This window comes from Solanum lycopersicum, chromosome 4, assembly GCF_036512215.1.
Source record: "Solanum lycopersicum chromosome 4, SLM_r2.1".
In the NCBI taxonomy this organism is placed as follows: Eukaryota; Viridiplantae; Streptophyta; class Magnoliopsida; order Solanales; family Solanaceae; genus Solanum; species Solanum lycopersicum.
The window spans coordinates 42,777,028-42,786,546 of record NC_090803.1 but is presented as its reverse complement, the minus strand read 5'-3'; the positions used below and the strand labels follow the sequence as shown (position 1 = coordinate 42,786,546).

The 9,519-nt window shown below is 31.9% G+C and overlaps 1 protein-coding gene across 2 annotated transcripts in view; it reads right to left on the bottom strand.

Annotated features, from left to right (window-relative positions):
• Window positions 1–4,890: 4,890 nt before the first annotated feature.
• Window positions 4,891–9,519, bottom strand: part of LOC101258061 (uncharacterized) — a 44,162-nt gene continuing 39,533 nt past the window's right edge. Inside the window, exons 13-16 of one of the 2 annotated variants that reach the window (XR_011220679.1) lie at window positions 8,380–8,492; window positions 7,317–7,921; window positions 6,873–7,071; window positions 4,891–5,662 (exon numbers count right to left, since the gene is read on the bottom strand). Coding sequence is in view for 1 of the 2 variants with exons in the window: in XM_004237495.5 (XP_004237543.1) it covers window positions 5,237–5,662; window positions 6,873–7,071; window positions 7,851–7,921; window positions 8,380–8,492 (809 nt within the window). In the remaining variant the exon portion in view is untranslated. The remainder of the gene's footprint in view (window positions 5,663–6,872; window positions 7,072–7,316; window positions 7,922–8,379; window positions 8,493–9,519) is intronic. The other variant, XM_004237495.5, reaches the window with a different exon arrangement.

The following is a 9,519-nucleotide window of genomic DNA, read 5'->3' as shown; positions in this document are numbered from 1 at the left end:
TAATTTTATATCATTTACTAACTTTTTAACTATTTTAGAGTAGATATAATGTGTCAATATAAGAGGAAAAGAATTGAAACAGCTTCATCCAATTCAGATGCTGGAGAAAATGCTGAGAGTTATATTGTAGCTAAGAAAAGAGGTACTGCAACACTTCGAACTAGTAAAAGCAGCAATTACTTATTAGCAGAAGAAAAAAGTGATGAAAATAGCGATAAGCAATCTAGATAGATGAAAAAAAATTATAAGAGCAGCAGTGACCTATTAGGTGAAGAAAAAAGTAACTAAAATAGAAAATATTCAAGCAAAAAAGGAAAAGATGATGAAAGTGATAGAGATAAATTAATCAGAGAGGAAAAAGTAATGAAAGTGATGGAGATAAATCTAGTGGAGAAGAAAAACGTGATGAAAGTGAAAATGATGGAGACTTGATTCAAGTTTATGATTGCAATATTCATGTGTGTGATGAGCTGACTTTTTTGACATTGATCGAACTCATTCTCGTATTTTGTCCCAAACTACTCAATCAAAGCGGGATGTTCAATTATTTGTCCGAAATTTTGTTGAATGATGCATGGTCATATGAGCGTATAAAAAATGTGCCAAGTAACAATAATTCTTGTGCGGCATATAAACCAGATGTTTGTGTTATTATTGATTACTTGTTTGTTGGGATGAATATTACTTGACTTAACGATAATTAGGTGGATAATTTTAGGTTGAAATATGTTGTTGCGGTGGTTGAGAAGGAATTTATTCCTTGAGAGAATAGTTGTGTATGTAGGTGGTTTTTATACTTAATTTACAAAATATTTGGATCAGTGTTTTGTGTATTGGTTATCAAAATTTCACTTTTTGTGAATTTGTTAACTATTTCAATTTTCTCTTTTTCTGTTCAATTATAATTGTTACTGCTTCAGGGCTTCAGATGTCTCTACTATTATTTAGCTATGCGTACAACTGCGCAGTTGTTTGGACAGCTGCTCCAGTTGTTCATGCAACTGTTTAGTCATTTGTATAACTCCTTCAGTTGTTTTGTGCAATTGTTTAGTCATTTGTGCAATTTTTTCAGTTGTTCAGTGCAACTGTTTATTCGTTTGTACAACTCTATCAGTTGTTCCGTGCAACTGTTAGTTGTATGTACAACTGCTTCAGTTGTTCCTACAATTAGTTCAATTGTTCCTGTAACTTCATTAGTTGTTATTTAATTACTTAGTTTTATATTTACTTATTCGATCTTCAGTTATTAGTAAATGACTTAATTTATACTTAATAGTTTACAAAATGGCTAGATTGATCTTCAATTATTATTAAACGATTTAGTTTATACTTAATAGTTAACAAAATAACTAAATTGATCTTGAACTATTATTAAATTATTTAGTTTATACTTAATAATTTACAAAATGAGTAGATTGCTCTTCAATTATTATTAAACAACTTACTTTACACTTAATAGTTTATAAAACGATTAAATCGATCTTCAACTATTATTAAATGACTTAGTTTATACTTAATAATTTACAAAATAACTAGATCGATCTTCATTTACGATTAAATGACTAAATTTATACTTATAATGTACAAAATGGCTAGATTGATCTTCAATTATTATTAAACGACTTAGTTTATACTTAATAGTTTACAAACCGACTAAAGTGATCTTCAACTAATATTAAACCACTTAGTTTATACCTAATAATTTACAAAATGGCTAGACGATCTTCATTTATTATTAAAAGACTTAGATTATACTTAATAGTTTACAAAACGACTAAACTTATCTTCAGTTATTATTATTCGACTTAGTTTATACTTAATAATTTACAAAATGACTAGATCGATCTTCAATTATTATTAAACGACTTAGTGTATACTCCCTCCGTCCGGAATTGTTTGTCATGTTGCGCTTATCGAAAATCCATTTGACTAATTTTTTAAGGTAAATTAGATAACATTAATTTGATATTTTATACAAAAAAATTAGATATTCTAAAACTATATGAAAAATACTATAATTTACATTTTTTTGCATATTAATATGATAAAAAAATACATCTTCTTATGTTAGTCAAAGTTTTTATAGTTTGACTCTAAAAAATAAACCATGACAAACAATACCAGACGGAGGAAGTACTTAATAATTTACAGAACAACTAAATCGGTCTTCAATTATTATTAAACGACTTACGTTATACTTAATAGTTTACAAAAAGACTAAATTGATCTTCAATTATTATTATACGATTAGTTTATACCTAATAATTTACAAAATGGCTAGATCGATCTTCAGATATTATTAAACAACTTAAATTATACTTAATAGTTTACAAAATGGCTAGATCGATCTTCAGATATTATTAAACAACTTAAATTATACTTAATAGTTTACAAAACTACTAAATCAATCTTCAACTATTATTAAATGACTTAGTTTATACTTAATAATTTACAAAATGACTAGATCAGTCTTTTATTATTAAAAGACTTAGTTTATACTTAATAGCTTACAAAGAGACTAAATCGATCTTCAATTAATATTGAACGGCTTACTTTATACTTAATAGTTTACAAAACGACTAAATCGATCTTCAGTTATTATTAAACGGCTTAGTTTATACCCAGTAGTTAACAAAATGGCTAGATCGATCTTCAATTATTATTAGACAACTATGCAAAATTATTTTTAGACAACTCTCCAATATTGTTGGGCAACTCTTCAATACTGTTGGACAACTAATGCAGTTTTCTGAAGGACTTGAACCTTTAACTGTTACAGTTGTCCAACAACATTAGTAAGTGTTGATATAAAAATTAGAAGCTTTTGATAAAAAAAAAATAATAGTTAAGATACAACTATATAAGTTGTTTGAACTAATAATCGTATTATTAAGTACGTGTTATAAAAAGGACAAAAAGTCATGAAACTACACCATCAAGAAGCGTACTCGTTTATAGGAATATCAATTGTAACAAGATGTTCTTCATCATTTGAAATTGAATTTGTTTTCTCTGCTATCTTTTCAACCACATATATTCTAAAAATGGGCCTACTTTGATCATCAAAAAAAAAAAAAAGAATCGCAAATTACGATCATCCCTTATCCTTGAAGGAGGTCCGTTTTGCTTTTCAATGAAGTCAATCATGTAAGTAATAGAGAGATCATCTTAATCAAAATTTAATTCAAACCTAGAAATAATGATCTCAACCAACTCGTTATACATAGCATTGTCACTTATCTTAATAGGTACTATTACTCAACCTTTGTTCGCCAAGTATAACGAGTAAGAATCTCTACCTATTCACCATGTAAATCAACTACTATTGTTATTTGATGTTCCATAGATGGACACAATACCTGAAGACATTACACAATATTTCAACTAGTGAGACCTTCATCAAATAACTTTGAAATCGCTAAAGAATATCTAATACTTATTTTTACACTTACTTCGTTATTTCACAACTATCAATAATAGTAAAAAAAAAATAGTAGCTTTAGAAATTTTTATAATTCTTCAATTGACCAACAACAGAACAAAACTGTCGAACAATTGTGTTAGTTGTTGGGACAACTTCTACTATTGCCGGACAATTAAAGACATTTGTTGAACATCAACAAAGACATATTTAATTATTTCAATAAATAACTTTGATTTTGCACGGACAACTACGAAAGTTGTTGACTTAGACAATCACTTTGGATTTACTAAACGCTGCTTAAGAATCGACACAAAGTAATTTTCATACTTATCAATAGTGCTCTTTTTAGTTTATTCAAAGATCAAACAAAACAAAAAATACTGAAACATTTATATATTTTGATATTCTTTTTTCATAAATTTTTCTTAATAGATCTTCTCTATAAAAACATAATTTTGCAAATAAAGGAAGACGAAGAACAAGAAGAAGAAGAAAGAAGGATTGAAAAATATACCTGCAGTTGATCATGATCGGAAGAGGATGGAGTTGAGAAATAACGCCTTTTATTTTTAGTCTATTTTGATAAAATTTTAGATATTTGAAGGTAAAGAATATAAGGGCAAAGTGTAAAACTTAAAAGTTTGGAGCTATTCAGAAAATTTATTTTAATTTAATTAATATTATTTATTTATTTATTTAGTTATCACTTCTACTCAATATTTAAAATTTGAAAGACTCTCACCGAATTACCTAACTTCTTTGTCCCTTTTAATAGACTATCCCTAAATCACATAATTTGTCTTATTAATCTCGTCAACTAATTAGTAAGTCCCCAGAGCCATATACTTTGAAATTATCAACGGTGATAATTGCATGATGTAATTACCAGACAACTTTTGCTACTCTTTACATAAATACACAATTAAGATAGCATAATTTCTAAAATTCTCTACCATTTGAAAAAATTATAAAAATCTCCTCTTAGATATATTCCTATCCCCTTTCGAATATATTCGTGAGTTATATGTCCACAGGTTTCCTGAGCTATATGTCCACAGGTTTCCTGATGTATCCCAGATCCTACAATTTTAAGGATTTTTATAATTTAAAAAAAAAAGACATGTAATTAGCTAACACTATACTATTTATGTAATTTTTACTCTTTTTTTATTTGTAATATCTGTTATTCTTTAAAAACTTATTATATGTTCATATTAGAAAATGTTTATGTTTTCTGTTGTAATTGATTTTTATTTAGAACAACAGAATCAAAATTTATAATTATGCACAAGCGCAACCAAACACGAGACCTAAAAATTACACTTCAATTTCATTTTATTAATATTTTGTTTAATACCTTGATGAAGTAGTAATTACACAGTGATCTCCAAACAGACCCTAAATAAACATCTCTGACTCTGAATGCAGAACTATGTATTTTTCATAAAAGAACCCTCAATCTGACATTATACAAGAAACGGCATTCACTTTTGATATAGTAAAAGAAGACTTCTTGGTTTTCATAGTCTACAAATTTTTCGAACCAGCAAGGATAAGAATGAGAATGTACAAGTACAAGGTGATGTCAAGTTTAAAACTACCTGTCCTATACAATCTATAACATCAAGAGTTGCGCGCTACAAGTGCTAACTTGTATTTAAGCTTCAAGCAAGTAAACAAAGTCCACTTTGCTAGGCTACTCCATTCTGGTATTCATGGCTTCCGTAAGATGTGATTTGTTGCAAACTCCTTAATCTAACTTGTAAAAAGAGGGTATTGAATAACTCAACTGCAAGTGGACCAACCCGAACTTTATGCACCAACTACAACTTCCCGTGGAGCAAGTGATTCACGATCCAGGTAAGCCATAGAGAGACAAACCAAAAATCGATGACAAGCCACAGCTGTTGCTTTGATAAATATCAGACATGAAGAGCATAAAAACCTCATCATCAGTATATGACTTTTTCTTGCAGAACCTAATACCTTGAATATAATCAGTTTAAGCCGGCGATCTCTAAGGGTTGACTTGCAATCATAGTCCCGTGAAAATACCGCAGAAGACGGTCCTACTATTGCATTGAGCGCACCAGTTAGCTGCATTTGGGAGCTAATTACATTACTTCCAAGTGCTTCAAATATCCACTGGGACAGTATAGCAGCAACAATTCTGCAAAGGTGTTGACGAAAGAACTTTGCCTCCTTGGAAATAAATGCTCTAACTAATGAAGCACCATCCTACAACAGAGAATTGGATATCCAGTTACGACACAATAAGTATACTAAGTTGCTCGGACTTGGGTGCGGGTGCCCAATACGGATGCAGATCTAGAGGTCAGGTCCTTCATGATCTAAATTCAAGATTCACGGATATGGGTGTGGAGACTATTCGTTCGCCGGAACCAGAAGTCAAAAATTTGGTAGATAGGGATCCCATTAAAAATATTAGGCAAAATATAAGTCAAATATCTAAAAATTGAGTTATATGAGATATCATGTGGAGAACTTGCAAGTATAATGAGGAAAAAATATTGATCAAGAGAATAATCCTTGAGGATGGTATAGGGATAAAGGATTGACATAGAAATCTCAATATTAAGGTACTCCATTTTCTTCAATTTCACCCTAGTTTTTATTTGGCATAATACATAAATATGACTCTTAACTTGACGTCAATTTGCAATTTAACTTTGGATGTGCACAAGCAGACACTTAAACTTGTACAAAATTGAACAAGTAGCCACACGTGTCCTACTGGCATGACCACGTAAGACATCACGTAGAACATAAAATTCCATGTAGGGTGCCATGCAGGACGAATGTGCCAATTTGTTCAATTTTATATAAGTTTAAGTGTCTACTTGTGCACATCTAAAGTTAAGGGTCATAGTTGCCAACATACGCCAAGTTAAGGGTCATATTTATGTATTATGCCTTTTTATTTTGGTTACAAAAATTATTGTATTTGCCCCAAATTTCTCCATTGATTTTGGTCAAAATACCTAACGTTGGTTGAGCAAATCCGTTATGGATCCCACTCCCATGTTGTGTTGACATGGCTGCGGCACCGAAGGTGAAGACTCCGAGCAACTTAGCATGTATATATTGATTAGTTTTTCCAAGTGCAGAAAAAGAGATTACTAGGTCAACATAATCTTTTACCTCCATATATTCTCCTCAAGACACAGGCATATAATGAGAAGGAATTTTCCATCTCCGATTTTTTTTTTTTGAGAAGGTAACAACTTTTCCATCTCTGGATTTAGATAATTAAACAAACCATATGGCTCAATGCAAGAACCTACTTCCAAACCCCAGTCCCTCTCCAAATCCCTTTCAAGGCCCATAGTTTGCAAACATTTGATTCTTTTAGAAGAAACAGATTGTCATATTTCAAAAAAACAGTAAGAGAATATCAGGTCAATGGCAATCAGGCAAAGGTACTCACTGCTGTCATTAACAATCTTCTCAGCACAATACCGTCTTTAGATGGCAGTATTCTCAATACCAAGTTTGCAACATCAAATACACCAGAGGCTCCATCAGAAGAATAAGCTAGAGATACTTGAGGATTTGGTGCCATGATAGTGTTCAAATAAGCAAGAGATGCTTGGGGATTTGATGCAGTGATAGTGTTCAACCCTTTCCTGAAAAAAATTAGCAGTCAACATCCACTACGTACTATGAAAGAAAGCTTCTAATTGTCATTGTGTCTGAAAGAGAAGCTAAAAGATGCAACCAAATGCAGTAGCAAACTGGCCCATCAAGTCTACTCTTTCAGACTTCCTCACTGAGTAGAGAATGCATCAAATTTTAACTGAATGCTGTACAAAATGTGAATTTCTCCTAATATTTCTTGGGAAGATGTAAAAGTTCAGGGACAGTAATTTACTATTAGTCCACTGTCTCATTCCTCAAGCTTCTTGAAAAGATTACCAATACACTACCCTGTCATTCCTCGTCAGAGAAAGAAAGGAAAAGATGTAATGGCTCATTTCCTTCTCTCCCTCCTTATTCTCCTGCTAAAATATCGTCATCCACTCAAACGCATAATACTGCTCTCAAGTCCCAATGGCATAGAGTGCCTTTCACCACTGGATACATGAAATCACAGTTTTCACATCCTTTGAGAAGCAGTTAAAGAAAGAAGACACTCTAGCATCATAAAAACAAGATACAAAGAACTGAGAAAGCGAAGTGGAAAGACATTATAAAAATAATGAGAAGGCCAGGTAGCAAAGCTGAGCAGTATTGATCTCCTATATCTATTGAAAAGTTTGTCTCTTTCTTCCTTTATGCAAAAGTAACAGAAGAGGATGTCAAAGGAGAAGCATTAGCACACACTAGGAAACAACACTAACATTCACTTACAAATCTACTGAATAGAAAAACAAAAAACAACTGTACAGAACAAAGGTCATATTACCTATTTGCCGCCGCCCTTAGGAAAAGAGCTAGCTTTTCCCACTGAAATTCTTTGTTTCTGTTTAATACCACCTGAATAGGAAACATAGAGATAACATTGAAGAAAAGGGTGATCCAGAAGTTTAAAAGTCGTCTATTGATTAATTAACATTATTACTCTATCAGTAAAAATTGAAGAAATTTTGTACAACAGAAGGAGAAGAAATTCTTAAGATAAGATAAGAATGAAGCGGGTTCCATTAAAAGTATCAAGGAGTGCAATATGAGGGTTCAAAAAACCCACTTCACTGCAAGAAAAACATTTACTATCATGCCTAACTCCTAAGTTACTCTAAAGTTAATTTTCCCCAATTAGATATGAGATTATTAAGTCAACAAAATTTCATCCATAACCCAACTACTAGATAAAGCAGTAAACAGAATAAGCTTGGTGAACACCGTTTTAAATATGATTTTTAATATGTCACAGGAACACCATTAAGGTCAATTACAGATTGAGTAGAGACCAAATGTATAAATTTGTAAAGTACCGAATGCAGAATTTTCCTCGATGCAACAGAATTATCAGAGAGAAGCTTCCGAACAACATATGGAAATGCAGCTTCAAAAGTTTTGAAACTTGGATCTCCAGCCACTGCCAATCCTGAGAAGATGAGTGGAAGTTACAGCTATGCAGTTTTGTTGAACCACAATGAGTATACTGTTAAGTATCAATCAAACAAGGAACCTGCCCTATGAGCGGTTTTCAAGACGAAAACAAAGAAGCTGGTTGCACCATCAAAACTACACACATATTCAGACTGGGAGAGGGAGCAATACTGTTATTTTAGCATCCAAGGATGCCATCACGAGCTTAGGAGATTCCAATTACACAATAGCAGCTTAATGCCTTGGAAGATTCATTCAAGAAGCTTTCAAGATCCACAATATACTAAAGTGGATATCCCAAAGGAGGATATCAACATTAAGGGGTCGTTTGGTAGAGTGTATAAGAATAATGCAAAATAGAGTGTATTAGTAGTGCTTGCATTAGTAATGCATGTATTAGTTATGCTTTAGTGAATTGTTTGGTTTGATGCATTAAAAATAGTATGTATTGCATTAGAAAAGTTATTTACAAAGATACCCTCTACTTTTATGATGGAAAAGATGTAAAAAAAGTTGAGGGACAATTGGGTCTTTTATATTTTAATGCATGCATTAAAACCATTGCATTGCTAATACCTAGAAATCCATGGTATTTGCAATGCACACCTTAATACACAGTAGAGTGAGCATCAATTATAAATAGTGGAAAAAGAGTACCAAACAAGGTACTAGTAATACACGAGACTAATACATGCATTATTTTTCCTAATACACTCTACCAAACGACCCATAAGGCAATTAGAAGCCTCATAGGTTCAAAGAAGGCCAGACTCCCCCAAGACCGCGTTCTCGACTTCCATTCGCAATTGCGGACGTATCTGATTTGCAGAGTCCGCGATCGTGGAATGTATTAAAGTTTTCAAATTATGTTAATTCGGCCATTTAGCTTTTAAGGACTAGTTTAGAAGTATTGAGGCCATTTTTTAGTTATGAATATCACTGGGTATGTTATTGTTGTTAGTTCTAAATATCAACCCTAATATACATAGTTTTTATACCCTCATCTTTTGGACTTGAATGAA